Below are 24,654 nucleotides of genomic sequence, written 5' to 3' on the forward strand. Positions count from 1 at the left end.
AAGACCTGTCTGTTGGAAGGCTGGTAAGTGAGGAAGTGTTATATCTGCGACTGAATTGACTGATCTCACCCCAGGCAAATTAAAAATTTCAGGTACGACAACAGTTCTTCATGGAATCGGCCCTTTTTGCAAGGTAGGAATCACAGACTGAAGACCTTTAACAGCCATGCCATTAAAGAAACAGGAAGAAACAGAGGGACTTGAGATAGCATATCTGGCTTGTTGGGAAGAGGCCAGAGGTCATCTGCAAGATGTTTGAGTATGTCTGTGTACCAGGTTCTTCGAGGCCAGTTTGGAGTAAGTAGAATTACATTTTTTTTCTCTTGATCTATATTGTGGAGCCGGGAAAGCAGAATGTCCAATGGAGGGAAAGCATAAAATCAGCCTGTACCAGTGGATAATTAGAGAATACAAGGCCAGCTCTAGAGGATCCCTGGTACAGTTAACAGATGGATGTAGGTGGTTGTTGCATCTTGAGACAAGAGCACATCTGGATGAAGAGATCATTACCCTTGGTCCAAGCATTGGCAGTTGAAATAATCTGCCTGACAACTCTGGGATGTTTACTCCAGAAATCACTGAACCGTATGTTTCTGTCCATGAGAGAATCTGGGTTGCTTCCTTCAAGGCAGTCTGGCTCCTTGCGGCCCCTTGATAGTTGATATATGCCCATGTGGTGGCATTGTCTGACGGTACTTGAATTGGGTGTACTTTAAAAGGGGTATCCAGTGCTGGAGAGATAACCTGACTGAGCTCCAGGATGTTGATGTGAAGTTGTTTTCCTCTCTCGACCATGTTCCCTGAGCTCTCAAGGATTGTAAGACTCCTCCCTTAACCAACCGGCTTGCTTGTGTTGTAAGAATTTTCCAATTGTAATTAAGGAAGTATTTTCCCCACTGTTAGAGCTGGAGTGGTGATCCACCAGGGCATGGAAGTCCTTGCTTAGCTACACAGGGGTATGGAGAAGTCCAGAGAAAAAGACAGCTTTTTCAATGCTGCCAGAATATTTTTTTGGAGCGATATCACCTGGATCTCAGTTGTTGAGCATGGGCTCTACGAGAAAGAACTTTCTTTTCTGGAAGAGAGACTTTTGGCTTGGAAAATATTCAGGATCAGACCCAAGTATTCTAGGTGTAGGGAAGGCTGGAGAGCAGATTTGTTTAAATTGATCACCAGGACAAAAAGCCTGGTGCAGCTCATTTGCCTTTTGGACATTTGTTGAGAGTTGCCAGTGAGATGAATCCTTTAGGAGATGGCTGCCTAGAAAGCCTGTCACTTGGATGCCCTGAGTTCTGAGAAGGACAAGTAAGGACTAGGCCTTTTGTCAACACCCTGGAAGCAGAGGATAGGCCAAAGTGCAGTGCAACTGCAAAGTTTATATTCACTGATGAAGTGGATAACTGGGAACATGCATATAGGCATCTAAGTCCACCAATGCCATATATTCCCCTTGTCTCAGAGAGGCAATTACTGACCTTTTGGATTCTATACATTTGGGAATTCTGAAAATCAGACAGCCCCAGGGAAGTTTTTGGTTGATTTGAAAGAAACAAAAAAAAAGCAGTAAGGTGGTAGTTTTGAACTATATCTTGTACCCTTTTAAAATCTCTGGCTGAGTTCAAAGGTCTGGGATGCTTGTGACCCAGAAAAAAACTAAGCGTAACAGATGTCCCCTTGCTCTTGGGAGTGAAGACAGGTTTGGGGAAAGCCTTGAGCTGAAAGGAATAAATGAATACAAGTTCTGAAGTTGAAGCTTGGTTAGAGTTTGCAGATGCCCTGCTCTTAGCGGAAACAGGGACTCCTGAGAAGGGTGGTGTGTGATGGTCAGTTGCCTCACGAAATAAATGTCTCATTAGGAAGGTAGCTTTTGCATGCAGTTTCTTCTGTCCAAGCCTTTACCCATAAGGATCTGCACATATGAATGGAGACTAGAGCCATTCTGGATATTTGTTTCATGACATGTTGCAGGGCATCTACACAAAAAAGCAAAGCAGAAGGCAATTGTAGTAAATGCTCTGTAACAGCATGGTCCTAAAAACAGGGTCATGTAGGCTATACATTGCCCTAGTCCAGTTAGCTATAGCTTTGCATACAGAAAAAACAGAGAGCTGGTTGCAGGGCTGGGCCTGCCATGTTAAAGCCAGCTTTTAAGAGAGTGTGTCAACTTTCTATCAGTAAAATATTTAAAAGAACATCATCTTCAATAGGTAGAGTGATATGTTTGCTTAGAACAGAGACAGCAGGGTGAACCACAGGAATGGCCCATTTCATTTGAAACTCTTTTTCCAATATATAGAGTTCAGCAAAGATATTTGGGGAGCCCTCTAGGGGTCTTCAGGGAATAGATTACATAGCGAGGGACCTGGACTTGTATAGTACCCTGAAACGCGTTGTCTTTACATAATCCTGTGCCTGAAGCAACATTACAGGCTATCCCTACAGCATGGGGTCCAGGTATGGCTTTCAAGGTTTTACCAAGGCTGTCCTGATCCAGATACACTGCTTCTGTGTAGGTATTAAAATACCGTGAGGGTTGAGCAAAGAATTCTAAGAAAAAATAATAAAGAAAAATAATAAAACTAGTGGAGTGGATTTCTAAGTGAAGGAGAAAAGGCCCATCATCTTGAGACACTAGCAAAAAACTGAGGAGGAGGGCGTTCTCAAAAGCTTGTTAGTGTGCAATCACCTGAAGGAATGAGCCCATAACCCATGGTGTATGACTAAGTAGCCTGTGTCCTGTATGATACGATTACGATTTTGGGATTTCCCCTCACTTTGTATATAAGTATACAAAATCTGAGAAGACAAAAAAGTTATACATCTAAACACACATAGCTTTTCATTTTCTACCCAATACAAGACAACAGCTTGGATTAGACTAGTAGGTAGGAGCTGTACTCGACCTTTCACCTCTTTAGTTTAGGAGGAGCATTGAATTACAGAACTCCTTGAGCAACTTAAAAAAAAAAAAAAGAATCCTTTTTAATTTATTGAATATTAATTGATTTTATCAAGGGCAAGGAAAAAAAACAAAAAAACAACAATACGTCTCTGCAATTCTTGCGCATTTCCCCAAGTGTTGTATCTTTAAAATTGTTACTAACTTGCACTCTACCTGTGCTACACCAAAATCCTAAGCAATGTTATCAGCCCTGCTGCCAGGAAATATCTGAACTATGGAACACCTCCCCCCTATGTTATGGAAATGAGGAGAGGTGGCAGGCCTAAACATACTTTGTGTCCTAGGGTGAAAGTGCTGCTTCTTCCCAGATGCAGCACAGTTAAGAAAAATGGTCACCCTTGAACAGGAAACATGTTACTGACCGTATCAGCAGGTGAAAATAAAGCGTTACAGTATAACTATAGGCAATTATTTGGATAGAGTAAGAGAGGGTTATAACCCCTATTGGTTTATTTTTGCAATCCGCTTACCATTGGGGATATTTACCTTCACCTCCAGTCCACAGGAGCCAAAACAGGAAGCGAGAGGAAATCCCTGCAAATGAAAGGAATCCCTTGGGGACACCCAGGCAACAAGAACTAGTGTCCCCATTGGAATATTTCCCCACTATTACTTTGTTGGGGACAACCCAAAATTTGGGATTTTCTTTTACTTTCACGTTCAATGCTAATGGTAAAACAGAACAATTGGAGAGGATGAATCTCCCTAATGGGGGCACAAACAGCAATAAAATCTTATGGGGTTTCTAATTCCTCGCCACTCTATCCAAAACAAAAGAAAATGTTTTGCCTTTAGTTTTAAAGTTAAAAAATAAATAAAAATAGTGGCACAAAATAGATGGACTGGAAAGCTGCAATATTTTACCTAGGTATACTTAAGTAAATTTATTTCCCTCCCATTATTTATGTGCTGCCGATCTCTGCAGATCATATTAGCAGTCAGTATAGTGTCAGATCACAATGTCAAGCAAAAGGTCACATGCATTATGTGGATTTAATCTGCCCACTGAAACCTCCGGCTGCCCTGGAAGGCTTTTCTAAAGCCCTGTCACTCGACTGACCCAATTCTCTATGATGGGCTCAGCCTGGTGGGAAAGCTGTTTGTTTCATTTTGATAACTTCCTACCTTTGCCACCTGAGGTCGTCCAAAGCAAGCAGCATAATGTAGTGAAGATGACCTTTGCCCCCTATTCACATCTGCTCCTCGCTCACACAGAAACTCCACCTATGAATAGCATTCACAGAGTTACAACCAGCGGTATACTATAAGCTAACAACTTTATTAAAGAAAATGCTCACCATCTCCTGAGTGCCAAAAGCAGAAGCCCAGTTCAGAAGGGTCTGGCCAACATCATCCATGAAATTTACTTCAAATGCTGACAGATAAACATTAAAAAAAAAACAAATTAGAAGCCGCAATGGGATTTTTTGTAATCATCTTAGTTATTTTCTTGTAGCTCATTAAGGAACACAAGAAATATTTTCCTTTCAGCTATACCATTACCTACAGAAGGTCTGAACACTGGCAAAGAAAAAGACCATGTGCAGCTAAGGGTAGTTTAAAAACAGCCCACCTGTGGGGCGAGCAACATGGCAAATAATGCTAGCAGGCACAAGAAAACAAAACAAACAAAAAACTAAATTGGGGACTATGTACAGTGCCTTGAAAAAGTATTCATACCCCTTAAAATTTTCCACATTTTGTCATGTTACAATCAAAAACATAAATGTATTTTACTGGGGTTTTATGTGATAGACCAACATAATTGTTAAGTGGAAGGAAAATGATAAATGCTTTACAAATAAATATGTGAAAAGTTTGGCGTGGATTTGTATTCAGCCCTGAGTCAATCTTTGTAGAACCACCTTTCTCTGCAATTACAGCTGCAAGTCTATATGGGGGTGTCTCAACCAGATTTCCACATCTAGAGAGTGACATTTCTGCTCATTCTTCTTAGCAAAATAGCTCAAGCTCAGTCAGATTGGATTGCACGCCACACTTTTCAGATATTTATTTGTAAAAAAAACTTTGAACATCATTTATCATTTTCCTTCCACTTAACAAAACTTAAGGGGTATCAATACTTTTTCAAGGCACTGTATATGAAAAAACTGCACTTAGTGAAAACAAGTGAACCATAAAAATCAGGAGTTTAAATAGTGATAATATATTAGGGCAGCTGCAGTCAATATTTGAATATCAACAGGCACAAAATTGCAATGTGTTGCACTGTTCCCTCAGAATCAATAACCCGTATAACAAATAAATTAATAGTGCAAAAATCCACATGAAAACAATAATTGAACAAAACTAAACATATAAACAGTAAAATCAGCTACTGTGAAGAAAAAATTGAAGTGAAGACCATTCATTAGTAAAGCAACATATAGTCCATGAAAGTCTGTGAAAAACTTGTGTGACACACAGGAGTAGCGTTTATCTTCCGCTTCAGTGCTTAGCCATGACCACATGACTACAATGTTTACCAGAGGCCTCAGAAATAAAAGAGGTCTAACAATGCCTATCCTATATATTCCTGTAGTCAGTAGTCAGCTGTAGTCAGATTAGAACAACCTTTGCCACTCAAGACCATATCCATTAAACAGGACAGAACAGAAAAGACCCCCCAGCATAGTATAAAGCAACTAGAGATGCACTGAAATGTTGGCAGCCAAAACATATCGGCCGGAAGCGGTGTGAGAAAAAGGTGCCGATAATGACGTTAAAATGCACTCAATTTTACCGTGCTTATGGTGCGTGTTTCATAGGTCATGCGACTCAAAAACATAACAGGTGCGTTCTTGATGCGTTCTTGCTGCGTTTTCAATTCATTTCAACGGGGAGGTGCATTTTTGGTGTGTCTTTTTCAACTCGTCAAAAATGCAGCAAGCAAGATTAATATTCATTTAACATCAGGATCTTAATTAAAATGTCAAATACAATAAAAAAAAAAAAAAAAGTTTTTTTTTTTTTATATAAACTATAATTTTTGGTTCCCGTACCAAAATGTCCAGTGCACCTCTAAGGCCCCTTTCACACTTGTGCGACTTGTCCTGGGACCTGGAACTGCAAAGTCGCATGACAAGTCTTATCCCATGATTTCCAACGAGTACCATTCATATCTGTGAGACTAAGCTGCAGCAACTTCAAAATAGTTACTGCACTACTTTGGTCCGATTTTGATGTGACTTGAGGTCCATAGACCTAAAGACATTATGGGGAAATGGGAGCACAATGTATAATAGAATGAATAGTGCAAAACCGAGTATCGATAAATCAAGCAAATATGCTTTAAAAGTCTACAGGTCAATGATGGTAACACTTGGTGATGGTTGCAGCTCTTCTTTAACCAGGGTCTTGAGAAACTCTACAAACAAAACAGGAGAGAGAGAAAAAGAGTTCCACCATCTTAGTGTAGCTTTAGTAGTAACTAAAAATGGTAAAAAAAATAAAATAGTGCACCACTGCAAAGTACAGGACAGCCAGAATTTAAAGGATACATCAAAGCTCAGTCCCATTTGAAAAAGGAAATGGAGTCTGGTGGCTAACCGCAGAGTTCCTCAGGGAAGCAAAACAACGTGGAGAAGCAGCTGGAAGTTCCAGACTTGGTGGTGATGTGACACACTGACGCTGTTATGGGCGTGGCGACCAGTTTCAGATCTGTACACGCCCATTCGTCAAGGCTATGCATCATAGGAAAGCAGGCATAAATAGAGAGCACCAAGCAGCTGATCAGACGCTCTATTCACTTCAATGGACTAAAACAAATATCCAGGCGCATAGACAAAATCCCAAGTAAATAAAAAATGAATGAAGCTGTAGCCGCTGCTGTCCTGAACGCATAGACCAATGAGATGGAAGTAAACAAATGGGGGAAAGAACAACGCTGAACAGACATAAAAACGAACCTCAGGTACAGGAAAGTAACACTTTATTCTATTGGAAGTGTAGATAAACGCTAAAGCATACAGCCATCTGAAGACGGTCATACAGAGACCTGGATGGAGAGTCGAGAGTAACTGGAGGCTGGAGCCACATGGATGTCACAGGGGCTCATGAGGGAAAACACTGAGCCGTGGAGCAAAAGATACAGGCACGCCACTGGCAGAGGGGCCCAACCCGAACTTTAATGCAAGGGGTCCAATGAAGAGGGAGCCGCAACCGTAGCTACGGGCAATTCTGGGGACCGGTAACCAACAGCCGCTCGGACTGTGTCTGATGCTCGGAAGTGACGTCACAGCCTTGCGGAAGTCAGACAAGGGGATCCAGAAACTATGGGCAAAGCCCTGTTGCCGAGACCGATCCAAAGTCGTTGATGCCAGAAAAGCAAGGAAGATCACACGCTGCCGACAGGTTATCAGCTTGGTCAGCAAGAAGCGGAGGATTAAATAGGAAAAAACAGGAAGTGAGGGAGCAGGCAGGGGAGAGGCTTAGCACCTTTGTCATCCATAATACTTCGCCCTCACATATAAACAATAAAATCATATATATATATATATATATATATATATATATATATATATATATATATATATATATACACACACATATATATATATATATATACACACATACACACACACATCCTTTCTCACAAAAGTCAGTAAACCCCTCACATTTTAGTAAATATTTTATTATATCTTTTCATGCGACAACACTGAAGAAATGAAACGTTAGTACAATGTAAAGTAGTGAGTGTACAGCTTGTTTAACAGTGTAAATTTGCTGTCCCCTCAAAATAACTCAACACAGCCATTAATGTCTCAACCACTGGCACCAAAATGGAGTACACCCCTAAGTGAAAATGTCCAAACAGGGCCCAAAGATGTCAATATTTTGTGGCCACCATTATTTTCCAGCACTGCCTTAACCCTCTTGGGCATGGCATTCACCAGAGCTTCACAGGTTGCCACTGGAGTCTCTTCCACTCCTCCATAAAGACATCACGGAGCTGGTGGATGTTAAACACCTTGCGCTTCTCCACCTTCCATTTGAGGATTCCCCACAGATGCTCAATAGGGTTTAGGTCTGGAGACCTCCAGCCTCCAGCCAATCACCTTTACCCTCAGCTTTTTTAGCAAGGCAGTGGTCGTCCTGGAGGTGTGTTTGGGGCCGTTATGTAGGAATGCTGCCCTGCGGCCCAGTTACCAAAGGGAGAGGGATTTTGCTCTGCTTCAGTATGTCACAGTTCATGGTTCCCTCAATGAACTGTAGCTTCCCAGTGCCGGGCAGCCCCAGGCGATGACTTTCCTACCACCATGTTTGACTGTAGGCAAGACACTCTTGTCTTTGTACTCCTCACCTGGTTACCGCCACACGCTTGACACCATCTGAAACAAATATGTTTATCTTGGCCTCATCAGGGCATGGTTCCAGTAATTCATGTCCTTAGTCTGCTTGTGTTCAGCAAACTGTTTGCAGGCCTTCTTGTGCATTATCTTTAGAAGAAGCTTCCTTCTGGGACAACAACCATGCAGACCAATTTTATGCAGTGTGCTACGTATGGTCTGAGCACTGACAGGCTGACCCTTCCACCCCTGCAGCAATGCTGGCAGCACTAATGTGTCTATTTCCCCAAAGACAACCCCTGGATGAGACACTGAGCACATGCACTCAACTTCTTTGGGTGACCATGCAAAGGCCTATTCTGAGTGGAACCTGTCCTGTTAAACAGCTGTATGGTATTAGCTACCAAGCTCCAGCACAGTTTCAGGGTCTTGGCAATCTTCTTATAGCCTAGGCCATCTTTATGTAGAACAACAATTCTTTTTTTCAGATCCTCAGAGAGTTCTTTGCCATGAGGTGCCATGTTGAACGTCCAGTAACCAGTATGAGGGAGTGAGAGTGATAACCAAATTTAACACACCTGCTCCCCATTCACACCTGAGACCTTGTAACACTGAGGGTCGGTTCACACAGGGGCAACACGACTTTAAACACGACTTTTGGAGGCAACTTGGACACAACTTGAACATGACTTGGGGCGACTTAAAACACGACTTTAAGTCGCCCCAGGCCAGGCGACTTTTGCCATGGCCAATCAGAGAATGAGCTCCCAAGGGGGAACTCCACGCCAAATTTAAAAGAAAAAAAAAAACGGCATGGGTTCCCCCTCCGAGAGCATACCAGGCCCTTAGGTCTGGTATGGATTTTAGGGGAACTCCCTACGCCGAAAAAATGGCCTGGGGGTTCCCCCCAGATCCATACCAGACCCTTATCCGAGCACGCTACCCGGCCGGCAAGGAAAGGGGGCGGGGACGAGCGAGCCCCTCCCCCCTCCTGAGCCGTACCAGGCCGCATGCCCTCAACATGGGGGGTGCCTTGGGGAAGGGGATGCTGGGACTGTGACATCATCCGGTGATGTCCGTATAAAATGCAGGCCATACACGGTCGAATTTCGAACGAATTTTCTTTTCAAAATCAGAAAATTTGTTTTTTTTGTGATCCGATGATGCCACCATTGATTTTCGATATTCGGCCGACCGAGCCTTCAATTTCACCTCATGTTGCTACAGAAAAGAATTTTCTTGGCTGGGAATCTTCTTTTCTCTCCGTACATTTTCTTTTATCTCCGTACATTTTCTTTTATCTCCATACATTTTCTTTTATCTCCATACATTTTCTTTTATCTCCATACATTTTCTTTTATCTCCATACATTTTCTTTTATCTCTGTACATTTTCTTTTCTTATAACGTTTCTCCCATCATTGATTAGAAAATCGTTTGTTTTTCTAAAAATTTCCAACATGTCCGATTCCTCAAATTTTATTTCCGCACGAAAATCAGCTGTTGCTGCAGCCCACTAATGGTGCGAAATTCATACGAAAATTCTTAGAGACGATTTTCGAAAGAAAATTCTTTCGAAATTCGAACCGTGTATGGCCGGCATTAGTCGCCGCACGCCGCGTCCCTGCCATTGTGAGCAGAGACAGTGACGAGGCAACAGCTCCTGAAGAGAAGAACAGAAGACGGCGGCAGCGACGACAGAAGACCGGGCCACCGCTTGTAAAAGAGCTAGAAGAAGGCGCGGTGGCCTGGCAAGAAGAACTGAAGAGGGGGGACAAGACCCCCGAAGTCGGAAGGAGAGGGCGGTGGCGAAGAAGAAAGCCGGGCTCCTCCGCTAGTAAAAGAGCTAGCAGAAGATTGCGGAGGAGTCTGGCGAGAAGACCCCCGGAGCTGTGCAATAAACTATTTTAACCCTTGTGTGTTGTGTTTTTTTTTTTTTCACAGGTGAATGGGTAGGGGCACATTGTACCCCATACTCATTCACATAGAGTGGGTGGCCGGGATCCGGGGGCCCCCTTATTAAAGGGGGCTCCCGGATTCCGATAAGCCCACCGCCCACAGACCCCGACAACCAACGGCCAGGGTTGTTGGGAAGAGGCCCTTGTCCTCATCAACATGGGGACAAGGTGCTTTGGGGTGGGGGGGCCGCGCAGCCCCCCCTTCCCCAAGGCACCCCCCATGTTGAGGGCACACGGCCTGGTACGGCTCAGGAGGGGGGTGGGCGCTCGCTCGTCCCCACCCCCTTTCCTGGCCAGCCGGGTAGCGTGCTAAGATAAGGGTCTGGTATGGATCTGGGGGGGACCCCCACACCATTTTTTCAGCATTCCCCTTAAAATCCTTACCAGACCTAAGGGCCTGGTATGCTCTCGGAGGGGGAACCCACGCCAATTTTTTTAAATAAATTTGGCGTGGAGTTCCCTCTTGAGAGCTGATAATTCTGTGAGAGTTGCCTCCGTATAGACGGAGATCCGACTTGGAGGCGAAATCCATTGAAATCAGTGGGTACCAGTCGCCTACAAGACGGATTGAAGTAGTACATGAACCTTTTCTGAAGTCAGAGCGACTTCAGTAGTGTGCATTAAGACGGCTCTCATTCACTTACATTGATTTTTACATGTAGTGCGACTAGGGGCGACCTGAAGTCGGATCTGAGTCACCCCTGTGTGAACCGAGCCTGACAAATCACATGACACTGGGGAGGGAAAATGGCTAATTGGGCCCAATTTGAACATATCCACTTAGGGGTGTACTCACTTTGGTTGTCAGCGGTTTAGACATTAATGGCTGTGTGTTGAGTTATTTTGAGGGGACAACAAATTTACACTGTTATACAAGCTGTACACTTACTACTTTACATTGTAGTAAAGTATAACTTCTTCAGTGTTGTCAAAGGAAAAGATATAATAAAAAATTTACAAAAATGTGAGGGGTGTACTCACTTTTGTGAGATTATATATATATATATTACACACACACACATAAAAAATGGAGCGGTGATTGTCAGCAGTGACATGTCTGCTGACATCCGCTGATATCCGAACCTGTCCGTGAAATCAAGACGGACAGAAAGCCTATTTCCCATCTGTCTGAAGGATCGGATGAAAACAGACAGGCGGTCCATTTCCATCCGATCTCCCATAGAGGACATCATGGCTCGGACAGGTCATCTGCCTGCTCAGTCGGGATCAGCAGGGCGATCCTACGCTTTGCAAAAAATGGGGTCCGTCAGGTGTAAAGCACGTGTAAAAGGACCCCAAACATTACATGCTCGGCGGTAGACAAATTTTGGCATTTTGGGAAAAATGGACCCTAGTATTGGGTATTATAAAAGGATACTCCAGTGTTTAGTGAAGTTCAGTTCACTGTAGAGATTTTTGTTTTAACAGATGGAACTATACGTATCAAGGCCCTTTTTCTCAGAATTTTTGTTTACGACTGTTACTCTAGTCTGTATCAAAAGTGCAGTTTTTTGCAGAACTGATGGAATCAGCTTTTGAGGAAGCTTTGTTTCCACCTAGGGTGGCATCAACTACTGGAGTGGATATAGTATAGTAATCTGCTGTCGTCTTAAAATGATTTTTAGAAATTATTTGGGACACTGGGGAAACTAGCTCTAGATTCAAGAAAGCAAGGTAAAAATCATCAACCACATACATGCATGATGGATAACCCATAACTATTGGTGGTGCGATATTCAATATTTTATATATATATATATATATATATATATATATATATATATATACACATACATACACACACACACACACACACACACATACAGCCGAGATGGCTGGAATCACAGCTGTACGACGGTAGCTCTTGTACTAGTGGTTGAAGCAAGAAATCAAAATTTGGTCCATTAGTGACACTACCCATAGAGGCTACTATAAGTCTGCCTGGAGGGTTCAGCAGGTTCGTGCTTTCAGGGGGTAATAAAAATGGTGTCTGATAAAAATTTCTCAGAAAATACGCTGATCCTATTTATTAATTACATAAGTGATCTTAGCTCTCATACTAAATCTTCAAGCTAGTCTCTGATCCAGTTACCAGACAATCAGTGGACCTCTATCGTGTAGTCAGATTTGTTCAGTACCAAAAGTGGGTAGGATTGCATATAGATTTGGGCCTGAAAGGAGTGTGTTGACTGGTCAAAATTTCAGGCTCAACATCACCATTCTCCCACAGGTGTTCCTTCAACACTCCAAGAGTGGCAATGTCTTGTCAATCAATGATATCTGTGGTAGTGGTGTCTAACACTAGCTGTGCATGAACTTTGTGGACATTTATTGCTGTAAAACGTATTAACGGTAACATTTCTAATGAAGCATTTCAGGTCTTTAAAAAGAATAAATGGGATAGGTGTTGCGCCTATTTTGCTGTTGCAAAAATGAGACGCTTACAAATGAAGAAATCTTTCATCTTTGGAGAGTGAAAATATTTTTGCAGTGCTGTTTTCTTCTTTTTTTGCAAACACTTGTTTCTATCTCCTCTCCTTCCTCTTCTGCACATTTCCTTTTTAAGAATCTGGAAAGGGGAGTCCCCAAAAAAGTATCTGGCATACTATGAGGTGCAACAGGAGCACTGGTGCTAGCTACAGAAGAAAAAAAAGCCTCAATAGGTGTTCACTAGGGTTCAGCATGCATAAAGATGCAGCCACTATAGAAAGTACACATGATGCAACATCTGAATTCTTTATCTTAGGTACCTGGGAGATGGTGGAATGGGGCCCAGTATCTGTATACACTGCAGTAAATGGTATACGTGGAAGGAATGTGGTGATGGAATCACTTGGGATCCTTTCACATGGGTGGACCTGATCGTACCTTGCAGTCTTCTCTATGGAACTGCGGGTCTCAACGGACATGTGTCCGTAGACATCTGGTCCAATCCTGTCTGTTAGTCTGGCTGATCAGAAGGCAGCTGGGTGTAAACAGACAGGCGGTCAGTTGACATCCAACTACCCACCGAGGAGAGCGGGCTATATGTCTGTGTCCGATCTGCATAAGATTCTCCACTGAGCAGGCAGACTCCAATGGAGCCCGCCTCATGTGAAAGCGGTCTAACTGCATGCTCTGCGTGTAAAATGATGTGGGGGATGGCCTGTTAGGATTACTTTTACTTTGTAGAGCTTTGCTGGCTCTAACGGCTTAAGAGCTGCTGGATTGCTTTTACAGGCGGCAGAAAGTGGTCCCTTCCCCCACTCCCGATGACCTCTTTTCCAGGTTCTCTGGTCTCAAGGGGGAGCCTAGCATTCAACACGGCAGTTGTACTGGCTTACATTAGAATCACCTCTATGGACTAGTGCACAAGAAGCGGCAAGCATTCCCGTCACTTCCGGTTTCCCTAGTTGTAAACAGTGCCATTTTCAAATAGTAGAAAGTATTTGATGAAACTGATCTTAGTGTAACCAGATGCTTTTAAAGGGCAGAGGGGTCTAATCAACCCAGATCTCTCCATAAAGAGTACCTGTCACTGTCCACTAGTGTTACAAGGGATGTTTACATATTGTGTATATATGTATTACACACATACATATATACACACAAAATCTTTGGGGGTTCGAATACAGATTTTTACATGTACACAAAGTGTCAGAATAGGCCTGGTCTTCAAGTGGTTAATCTAATAAGGTCCCAGTATCTTTCATAGAACTTCGTAATGTGTAATATATTTTTTGTTAGGTTCCATACATTTTAGGTTACCGTATATACTCGAGTATAAGCCGAGATTTTCAGCCTCTTTTTTGAGGCTGAAAGTGCCCCCCTCGGCTTATACTCGAGTCATCGCTGTCTGCCCGCTCGATCAGCGTGTCGAGCAGACAGACAGCGGCCATTCTATGATTCAAAAGCCGCGCCTCCGGCTCCGCCTTCGCCTGTGATAGGCGGAACACTGAATTTCCCAGCAGCCTGTGTTCCGCCTATCACGGGCGTCGTCTCATCCTCGTACTACGGACGAGGATGATACGACGTCCGTGATAGGCGGAACACAGGCTGCTGGGAAATTCAGTGTTCCGCCTATCACAGGCGAAGGAGGAGGCGCGGCTTTTGAATTTTACAATGGCCGCCGACGAAGAGGGCACGGGACAGAGGCAAGGCAAGGCACGGCACGGGACAGGACGGGACGGGACGGGACGAAGGCAAGGCACGACACGGGACGGAGGCTCGGGACAAAGGCTCGGGACACAGGTAGGCTGGACACATACACACACACACACACACACACACACACACACACACACACACACGGATGGAGACACACACACACGGATGGATGGATGGATGGAGACACACACACACACAGGGATGGATGGATACACACACACACAGGGATGGATGGATGGATGGATGGATGGAGACACACACACACAGGGATGGATGGATGGATGGATGGAGACACACACACACAGGGATGGATGGATGGATGGATGGAGACACACACACACAGGGATGGATGGATGGACACACACACACACAGGGATGGATGGACGGACACACAGGGATGGACGGACACACAGGGATGGACGGACACACAGGGATGGACGGACACACACACAGGGATGGACAGGCATGTCTCACCCTCGGCTTATACACGAGTCAATAAGTTTGCCAGTTTTTTTGGGGGTAAATTGGGGGCCTCGGCTTATATTCGGGTCGGCCTATACTCGAGTATATACGGTAATACATTTTTTATATACACTTTTCCTCTAAGGGTTCAGTGAATAAAATGTACCTTATGATGCATTATTTTTATATAAATACAATCCTTTTTTTCATTGTCCCATATATTATGCATAAAAAAAAGGTATATATTCTTTATATTTTTTAACCTTGTCAATTGGATTTTTGCTCTGGCTTTTTAATTGGAAGTAAATCTTGGGGGATTTGAAAGTTGTGGGAGCAGAGTATCAGAAAGGACTTTATTTCACATCCAGCGAGCGTTGGTCCTTTCCAGACTGTGCCTTAGGTTTCTCTGGCTATGAAAGGTTGGTGCTCTTCCCAGCAGTAGCGTCCTTGATCATGTTATCCAGAAAGGATCTGATGAAGATGTTTTTACTTAAAAAGCCATGTGGAACAAGCCCTTTTTAGATGCAGATTGTGCTGTCCAACATTTAGGCTTCATGCACACGAGACGCTGTTAAACATGTGTTCAGAGGCAGTTGGCCACTTTTTTCAACTGCCCCTGAACTCATTCAATGTTATCCTATGTGTCCATGTACACAGTCTCGTTTTTTTGCCGTTTTTAGGCAGTTGCGTTTAACCTCCTTTTTCTATAAGCAAAAAAATGGGTTCAGACGCAAACGTTTTCCAAGTTTCAGACGCAAAACAAGGAAAATGCGGCTACCGCGTTTTGCCGTGTTTTCGTTTATAAGTTTTTAAAGGTGACCTATTTTTTTACATAAAAAATCTCAAAAATGATTGCAAATGATGAAAAACCATTTAAAATTTGTTTAACAATTGCAATTGGACAATCCACAACTTGTGGCAAGTGACGTGGCAGGTGAAGTGGCAAGTGACGTGACAAGTGGACAATCCACAACTTGTGGCAGGTGATGTGGCAAGTGACCTAGCAGGTGACGTGGCAAGTGGACAATCCACAACTTGTGGCAGGTGACGTGGCAAGTGACGTGACAGGTGACGTGGCAAGTGGACAATCCACAACTTGTGGCAGGTGACATGGCAAGTGGACAATCCACAACTTGTGGCAAGTGATGTGGCAGGTGACGTGGCAAGTGACCTGGCAGGTGACGTGGCAAGTGGACAATCCACAACTTGTGGCAAGTGACGTGGCAAGTGGACAATCCACAACTTGTGGCAGGTGGCATGGCAGGTGAAGTGGCAAGTGACGTGACAAGTGGACAATCCACAACTTGTGGCAGGTGACGTGGCAAGTGACCTAGCAGTTGACGTGACAAGTGGACAATCCACAACTTGTGGCAGGTGACGTGGCAAGTAGACAATCCACAACTTGTGGCAGGTTATGTGGCAAGTGATGTGGCAAGTGGACAATTCACAAATTGTGGCGGGTGACGTGGCAAGTGGACAATCCACAACATGTGGCAGGTGACGTGGCAAGTGGACAATCCACAACACGTGGCAGGTGATGTGGCGAGTGACGTGGCGAGTGACGTGGCAAGTGGACAATCCACAACTTGTGGCAGGTGACGTGGCAAGTGGACAATCCACAACTTGTGGCAGGTGACATGGCAAATGACCTGGCAGGTGACGTGGCAAGTGGACAATCCACAACTTGTGGCAGGTGGTATGGAAGGTAACGTGGCAGCTGATGTGGCAAGTGGACAATCCATAACTTGTGGCAAGTGACATGGCAGGTGACGTGGCAAGTGGACAATCCATAACTTGTGGCAGGTGACATGGCAGGTGACGTGGCAAGTGGACAATCCTCAACTTGCGGCAAGTGACATGGCAGGTGACGTGGCAAGTAGACAATCCACAACTTGTGGCAGGTGGCGTAGCAGGTGACATGGCAACCTGGTTCCATGCTGTAGATGTCAGACGTATTCATGGGTACACCCCCAGAGCCACCTGAAGAGTGAGCAGGGGGCATCTGGTACAGTAGGACTGCCCTCACTTTGTCTAGAATCAGACATGTTGCGACAGTGCAATCCTCCTAGGGCACAAACAAAAAACAAAAAAAAATGAAGAAGCTCGTCTGAAGTGTGTCTGCCAGTGCCATGTATGAGGCAGTATAAAGGAAGAGAAAAGACTTTTTGTCGCTCAAAGAAATAGAAAGAAAATGCATTTATGGTCTCTCAAAGTGTATGCAAAGCCAAAAACCTCCTGTACCACAGACAACGGAAAAAATAACTTCTACAAAAGCAAGGGGAAGATCCCTTTTTAACAAATGCCACACTTACAATCCTGTAACTGGTGAAAAGTTAGCAGTAAGAGGATCGCTACTGTAGTGACAACACCGATCCACTTTCAGAACTTCATTAGAAAGGCCACCACTTCTCTGCCAAAAAGCTGCCTTACCTGTAAATTTCATATCTTGGAGTACAGTAAAGGACACAGGCAACTTATTCATAACCCATGCTGCATAATTAATGTGGAACTTCAGTCAGAAAATTAAGTCCTGCTAGATCACTTCAGGCAGGTATAGCTACCTTAAAAAATTAAAATAAGTGTGTAAACTGTTTAAAATCCAGAAATATACTATCGCACCCTGCTCTGCACATGCTCAGTTGCTCTCCCTTTTTTAGGCACTGCTAAGTTTGCAGAGGCCGATCTGCTGACAGCCTTACAGTGGAATTGAACCCTCCTACCCATTACCGCCAAGGAAGCTGCTTTTGTTTGGTCTGCAAATGCCATGATGCTTCACATGTGATCAGTTATGACATCAGCCATTTGATGGTTTAACAGTTTGGTTGAGGACACAATCAAATGTGAGCTTGAATTTCCAACATTCAAGGAATGTAACTATTTTGAAAACTGTAAACTTATGATTTACTGCTGGGGCTCAGGGCTTCAGAAAAATGTCAGCCTCCAGCAAGAAGAAAAAGGAGCAAAGCTGGAGGCAATTTACAACACACTAATTTTGGTAACATAATTAGTAATGTAGAATGTATGTTCCTTGCTAAAGTATTTTTTATCAAGTTGCTATGGGTAAAGTTGCCTGTGACCTGCATTGCACAATTAAGATATAGCAATGCTTCACTCATCGAGCCAGTGAAGGTGTAACACATGCAAGCAGGTGAGAATTTCGCCTCCCTGAGGTGCACTCTATTAGGCAGCAACAGGATCACAAGTGGCAGCCTTAGACAGTTGTCGCTTAAGAAAAAGGCGTCCCATATGGATATTTCTCCTCACCTCCAGTTCTTGTGTTAACTCAAATTTTGAATTGCCCTTTACTTTCAGTACAAGAAACAATAGTCACCAACACAAATAGAAAGGAAAAATCTCTCCAGTGGGTGTGCATACAGGCAGCAATAAACCTTACAGGAGGTTTATACACGTCCTTAATGTATTCAAAATGAAACTAAAATAAAATTATGTTTTTGCTTTACATTAGTGTTAAAGTTAACCCATTTTAAGCAGCCAAATGTAAGCTTTTCTTATTTTGGATAGAGCATAGGAATGGCTAAATCTTTTTTTTTTTTTTTTTGTAATCTGTGTTCCACTGGGGAGTTTTGGCTTCCCTATAAATACTAGAGAAAATGAAAGAAAATCTCACAGAACAGTTGTTACAGAACCACATTGGTAGTTTTCTCCTCTATTCATGGTCTGGTGACAACATACCATACTTATATCACACACAACTTTGCCCCTAGTTAACAAGTATTTAAATACCTCCAGTGTCGATGGCATCTATTAGCGCATCTGTATCCTTACTACGTATGCAGTCAATCAGTTGGCGGTGGGATCTCTCTCCTGAGCTGTCTAATCTTCTAAGGCCTGGGATACGACCAGTAGAGCCAGCAGCTGATTTAGGCAAAGCTTTACGGCCTTCAAACAGAAGTACCAACAACAAGTCTACAAGACGCATTGTGTCCAGCACACACCTCTCATCTCCTTGCAGAGCGCTCTCCATAGAGTCCAATAACTCTGCACGAAGCAAATCCTGTTGGGAAAAATTAGCATATGTAACAGAGATGATAAACTATACTTAAGCAGAACTGAAGAACTACGAGATTTTTAGAGCAACATACATGTGTTACTACAGGAGATCCACGGCACAGCGTAGAAAGTAGACTGACAATTGTGGAGACCTGGTTGCTAATTTTGGAGTCTCCTGAAGTTGAAGGACCACCACTGGTGCCACGCCCTGGTTTGCAGGCTGAAGAAGGACCAGAAACGATTCCTCCTGCTGCTGCCATACGAGATAACAATTCTTCGGTAAGTCCATGTTGTGCTAGTGGTGCAGGGTCCACACCTCGTCGTGTAAACCGATCAGCTAGTGACGCAAAACAACGCAGGGCTCCATCTGAAACCTAAAGGAAAAATAGAAATATCACAGAAACTGTCCCATTAGCTATGCAGATCTTCAAAACAAGAAGATTCTATAATCAAACCAATCTGAATAGAAATGATTTCCTCACCTGGTGGTCCTCATGCTTCAATAGGCTTGACAGGGATTCAACACAAGTTTCCAAAGAAGCATCCTGCGGCTCCATCTTGCCACACAGCCGTGATACCACTGCCATGGCTGAGTGCAGAGTATCCTTGTGAACTAGATGACCACTGTCTCGAATGAAAGTGAGGACACAATTCAGACCGCCTGCTTCAAACACTGCCCCTGATTCACGTGTACAGATTAACTCCAGCACCTGACAGAAAGACAGAATATTTGTTTTAAAAATATCCAATTTCAAAGTATGTCCAAAAGGAAAAACGTGTTGAGTTAAGCTAGTTAGTTGAGTTAAGGGAGGGTTATAACCCCCATCCATTGACACACACCCCCCCCCCCCCCCATTGGGGACATTTTCCCAACTTAAACTTAAAGTTAAGAATCCCTTAGCAAGAAAGAAAGAAGAAATTACTCATCTAGTACATCTAGTATAGGTACACTCTCTCCCACTCTTATAAACAGTATAAACAGAGACAAAAATTACCCAAGTAAATCTGTATATTTGCCTAAAATTACACAGAGACTGTGGGGTTGATTTACCAAAACTGGCGAGTGCAAAATCTGGCGCAGCTCTGCATAGAAATCAATCAGCTTCCAGGGTTTTTTGTCACAGCCTAATTGAAGAAGCTGAAGTTAGAAGCAGATTGGCTATCATGCACAGCTGCACCAGATTTTGTACTCTCCAGTTTTAGTAACTCAACCCCTGTGCGTGAGTATGTATGTGTAGCAGGTTCTTTTGGGCTAGTTTGGTGCAATTAGAATCATCAATTTCCTCTACTGCTCTATCTTCTTGAGCAGACAAGGCAGAATATGCATGAGAGGGAAGACATAAATTAGCCTGAACAGAGACCAGAAAAACAGCATTTTGTAAAATCCTTTTCATTGATGTACATCAGGGGACACAGAGCCATAGTACTTACTATGTGGGTTATAGGGCCACCGATAGGTGATGGACACTGACACGCCCTAAGGTAAGAAGTGTACTCCCTAAATAACCCCTCCCACTACTGGGAGTCCTCAGTTTTGTAGCCAAGCAATACAAGTGTATACCAAGAAGGGAGGGACCTCTGTGGCCCCTGATGTACATCAAAGAAAAGGATTTTACAGGTAAGCTGTTTTAACCACTTTCAGACCGGACCAATTTGCTGGTCAAAGACCAGACCACTTTTTGCGATTCGGCACTGCGTCGCTTTAACTGACAATTGCGCGGTCGTGCGACGTGGCTCCCAAACAAAATTAACGTCCTTTTTTTCCCACAAATAGAGCTTTCTTTTGGTGGTATTTGATCACCCCTGCGGTTTTTATTTTGCGCTATAAACAAAAATAGAGCGATCATTTTGAAAAAAACGCATTATTTTTTACTTTTTGTTATAATAAATATCCCCCAAAAATATATAAAAAAACATTTTTTTCCCCTCAGTTTAGGCCGATACGTATTCTTCTACATATTTTTGGTAAAAAAAATCGCAATAAGAGATTATTGATTGGTTTGCGCAAAAGTTATAGCGTTTACAAAATAGGGATAGTTTTATAGCATTTTTATTAATAATTTTTTATTATTTTTTTTTACTAGTAATGGCGGCGATCTGCGATTTTTATTGTGACTGCGACATTGTGGGGGACACATCGGACATTTTTGACACATTTTTGGGACCATTGTCATTTATACAGTAATCACTGCTATATAAATGCAGTGATTCCTGTGTAAATGACACTGGCAGTGAAAGGGTTAACCAGTGGGTGGCAGTGTAGGGGTTAAGTGTTCCTAGGGGTGTGTTACTAACTGTGGGGGGGTTGGGCTGTCATTTAGTGTACACTGATCTCTGCTCCAATCACATGGAGCAGAGATCAGCGTCACTAGTTGCTAGGCAGAATGGGAAAATGTTGTTTATACAGCATTTCCTCCATTCGGCCGCTCCGTGAGACGATCGCGGGGATGCCCGCGGCGATCGAGTCCGCGGGTCCCGCGACCGGACTCACGGGGGTCCTGACCAGCGCGGGAGCGCGCCGCCGGCGGCGCGCTCCCGATGGCAAGGCGGCAACGAATATTGGACGTACATGTACGCCAATATGCCTGCCCATGCCATTCTGTCGACGTACATCGTCGTGCGCTGGTCGGGAAGTGGTTAAAAAATCCTGTTTTCTTTTCTTACATCAGGGGACACAGAACCATAGTACTTACTATGTGGGATGTTCCATAGCAATGGCAACTGAAGAGAGGGAGACACAACAAAAACAGGAGGCTAGAAGACTCATACTGCAGCCTGCAGTATACTGCGCCCAAAGGAAATATCCTTATGACCTTTAATATCGATTTGATAAAATCTGATAAACGTATGAACCGAAGACCAAGTCGCGGCCTTACAGATCTGATCCATAGAGGCCTGATGATACACCACCTAAGAGGCACTAATCGCCCCTGGATGAGTGTGCTCTAACATGAGAAAGAAGAATTTTCTTCTTTAAGCTGAAGGTTGAACAATCCCTTGACGAATCCATTTGGAAAATAGTGGATTTTGACGCTGCCTGTCCACATTTTGGACCCTCTGGCAGTACAAACAAAACATGTCTTTTGCGAACCTGAGCAGCCGCCTTTAAATAGACTCTGATCACTCTTACTACATCAAGGGAATGTAGTGCCTTCTCTTCCCTAGTTTGATACTCTGGGGAGAAAGAAGGAAGAATAATATCTTGGTTTAAATGAAAACCTGTTACCACTTTTGGTTGGAAAAGGTAAAACCACCTCATCCTTCTGCATGATCAAATATGGCTCTTTACAAGACAGAGCTGCTAGTACCGATACTCTTCTAGCAGAGAAAATGACAACCAGAAAGATTATCTTTCTTGTCAAAAGGACCAAGGGAATTTCTCGTAAAAACTAACGGCTGATTCAGCAAAGCCGATAAGACCAAATTCAAATCTCAAGAATTTAGAGGTACCTTGATAGGGGGATTAATCCACGTTACCCCCTGAATAAGCTATGCACCAAGATTGGGAAGCAAGAGGCCATTGAAAGGAAACACGGACAAGGGCCTGGATCTGGCCCTTGATGGAAGTCAAGACCAACTTCATTTCAGATCCCATTTGCAGGAAATCGGGGATCCTGCCTATGACATACTTCCTGGGGTGCCAACCCCTGGATCCACACCAAGAAACATATGCCTTCCAGACTCTATAGTAAATGATTCTGGAAGCTGGCTTCCTTGCATTTATCAAAGTAGACACTACCTGAAGGAGATCACCCACGATCCTTTATAAAGTGGGATTCAACAGTCAAACCTGTTAAATTTTTAGTCCATAAGGTATGATGGAATACGGGACCTTGTACCAGAATCACCTCCTTTCATTCCTGCTTAATCCCGCGGAGAAGGCACGGAAGTAGCAGAACTGGAGGAAACGCATAGATCAGTAAAAAACTGATACCGTGGGAAGACTAATGCGTCTGTTCCGCCTGCTAGCCCTTGTTCCCGACAGAAAGTTGTCGACTCTGTTGTTGAATCTGGACGCGAATAGGTCCATGTCCGGAATACCCCATTTCTGATATACCGCTAGGAAGATGTCGGGGCAAAGAGACAATTCTCACCGTAAATAATTGTTGGCGACTCAAGTAGACCATCTGCCAACTCTCTAATCCTGGAATGAAAATTGCCGATAGGCAAGGAATGTTGTGTTCTGCCCAAGCTAGAACATTATTCACCTCTTTTTAGGGTGTACGACTTCTCGTGCCCCCCCTGGTGATTGATGTAACCCACAGCCGTGGCCTCGTCGGACTGAATCCTGACAGGAAAGTCCCATAGTCTGACCGTCCCAGATTCTAGGGCCAGACATACTGCCTGAATTTTCCAATATGTTGATAGGCAAGGTCCTCTAACCTGGACCATATCCCCTGGACAGAATCTTCTTCCCGGGCTGCTCCCCAGCCTAGAAGGTTAGCATCTGTTGTTAACACTTTCCAGGATACAGGTAGAAAGGATTTTCCCTTTTGTTGGATAACCTCCACCAATTTAGGCTCAGACTTACGTTGGGAGCCAAGCATATTTGGAAAAAACAAAGGCCTGAATCCTTTTATTCCAGACCGACAGGATGGTGTTTTGAAGCAGTCTTGATTCAAAACTGCGCGTAAGGAACAGCCTCCTAAGGAGGCCACCATTTCCCCCAACAATCTCATGCCCAGAAGAATGGAAGGATTTTTCTTTGTTTTGATAACCTGAATAATTAGTCCTACAGTGGAACTGATTCTCATCTGGGGTAAGAATACCTTCTTCTGTACAGTATCCATAACCAGCCCCAAGTACTGTAAACTCCTTGATGGTTTTAGGGAGGATTTTTCTAGGTTGAGTATCCAACCTAGAGATTCTGCGATCAGGTTTAGACCCGAGACGGAATGATCTATTAAAGGTAGGAAACTGCTTTTGGTATATCAATCCCCCGGAGGGGAAAAGGAACGACATTGGGGACGCAGGAGGAGAACCAGACCCCCCTTTCTTACTGGAGGATCTGCTTGTGCCCGGAGGAGAGGAGAAACGAAGGCTTCTGTGCCGTTTCCAGCACCAGGAGGTGAGTGTTCAATACAGCCCCCAGTGGTGACACATAGGCATGACAGCATTATACATAGAAGGAGAAATTCCTAAGAAAATCTCCCTTACTTTTCCACGCAGCAGGGTAATCCGAGATAAAACCCAAACTTCACCCTTCACGGTGGGCTCAGAGAACTTTAGGAAAACTTCAGGAACAGGGGAACCTCAGGTTACCCACAATCCTGGACCTGCAACAGCACCCTGCCAGTGAAAACTTTATGGCCTTACTACCAAAAAGTACTGTATCCCAGGGTCCAGCTCTCTAAAAGAGAAGCGTTAGCAAGCAAAACCTAGCTTCTTCGGACAAAAGGCCCGGGTACCATTAATTTAGCCCATGAAAAGGACAATAGAACGGATCCGGTCAGCATGGCTTGCCCCAGCAGGGAAGCTTCCAGTGGAGCTCAGCACAGCACATCTTTACTTGTGACCAACACCTTAGACACTGGCGAAAAAACGGAGGACTCCCAGTAGTGGGAGGGGTTATATAAGGAGTACACTTCTTGCCTTAGGGCGTCAGTGTCCATCACCTATCAGTGGCCCTATAACCCACATAGTAAGTACTATGGCTCTGTGACCCTTGGTGTAAGAAAATAAATTATTATGGCACCCAATGCTAGGGCTAGAGGATGCCTGGTTCTGACTACAAACTGGGAAAGTTTGTTGAAACCAACTCATTTCATCACTCACAAGCTAGCCTGTAGCCTTCTCAATTTCCTGCTATCAGCTGGGTGCCAAGACCC

The 24,654-nt window shown here is 43.9% G+C and overlaps 1 protein-coding gene across 5 annotated transcripts in view; it reads right to left on the bottom strand.

Annotated features, from left to right (window-relative positions):
* Positions 1-24,654, bottom strand: part of HECTD1 (HECT domain E3 ubiquitin protein ligase 1) — a 267,514-nt gene that overhangs the window by 125,436 nt on the left and 117,424 nt on the right. For 4 of the 5 annotated variants that reach the window (XM_077464802.1, XM_077464800.1, XM_077464801.1 and 1 more), the window contains exons 4-8: positions 19,309-19,536; positions 18,919-19,200; positions 18,560-18,830; positions 4,261-4,337; positions 4,088-4,186 (exon numbers count right to left, since the gene is read on the bottom strand). In XM_077464802.1, the coding sequence (XP_077320928.1) occupies positions 4,088-4,186; positions 4,261-4,337; positions 18,560-18,830; positions 18,919-19,200; positions 19,309-19,536 (957 nt within the window). The remainder of the gene's footprint in view (positions 1-4,087; positions 4,187-4,260; positions 4,338-18,559; positions 18,831-18,918; positions 19,201-19,308; positions 19,537-24,654) is intronic. The other variant, XM_077464799.1, reaches the window with a different exon arrangement.

This window comes from Lithobates pipiens, unplaced genomic scaffold (assembly GCF_037356315.1).
Source record: "Lithobates pipiens isolate NorthernLeopardFrog02 unplaced genomic scaffold, aLitPip1_a1.2 Scaffold_30, whole genome shotgun sequence".
NCBI classification, from domain to species: domain Eukaryota; kingdom Metazoa; phylum Chordata; class Amphibia; order Anura; family Ranidae; genus Lithobates; species Lithobates pipiens.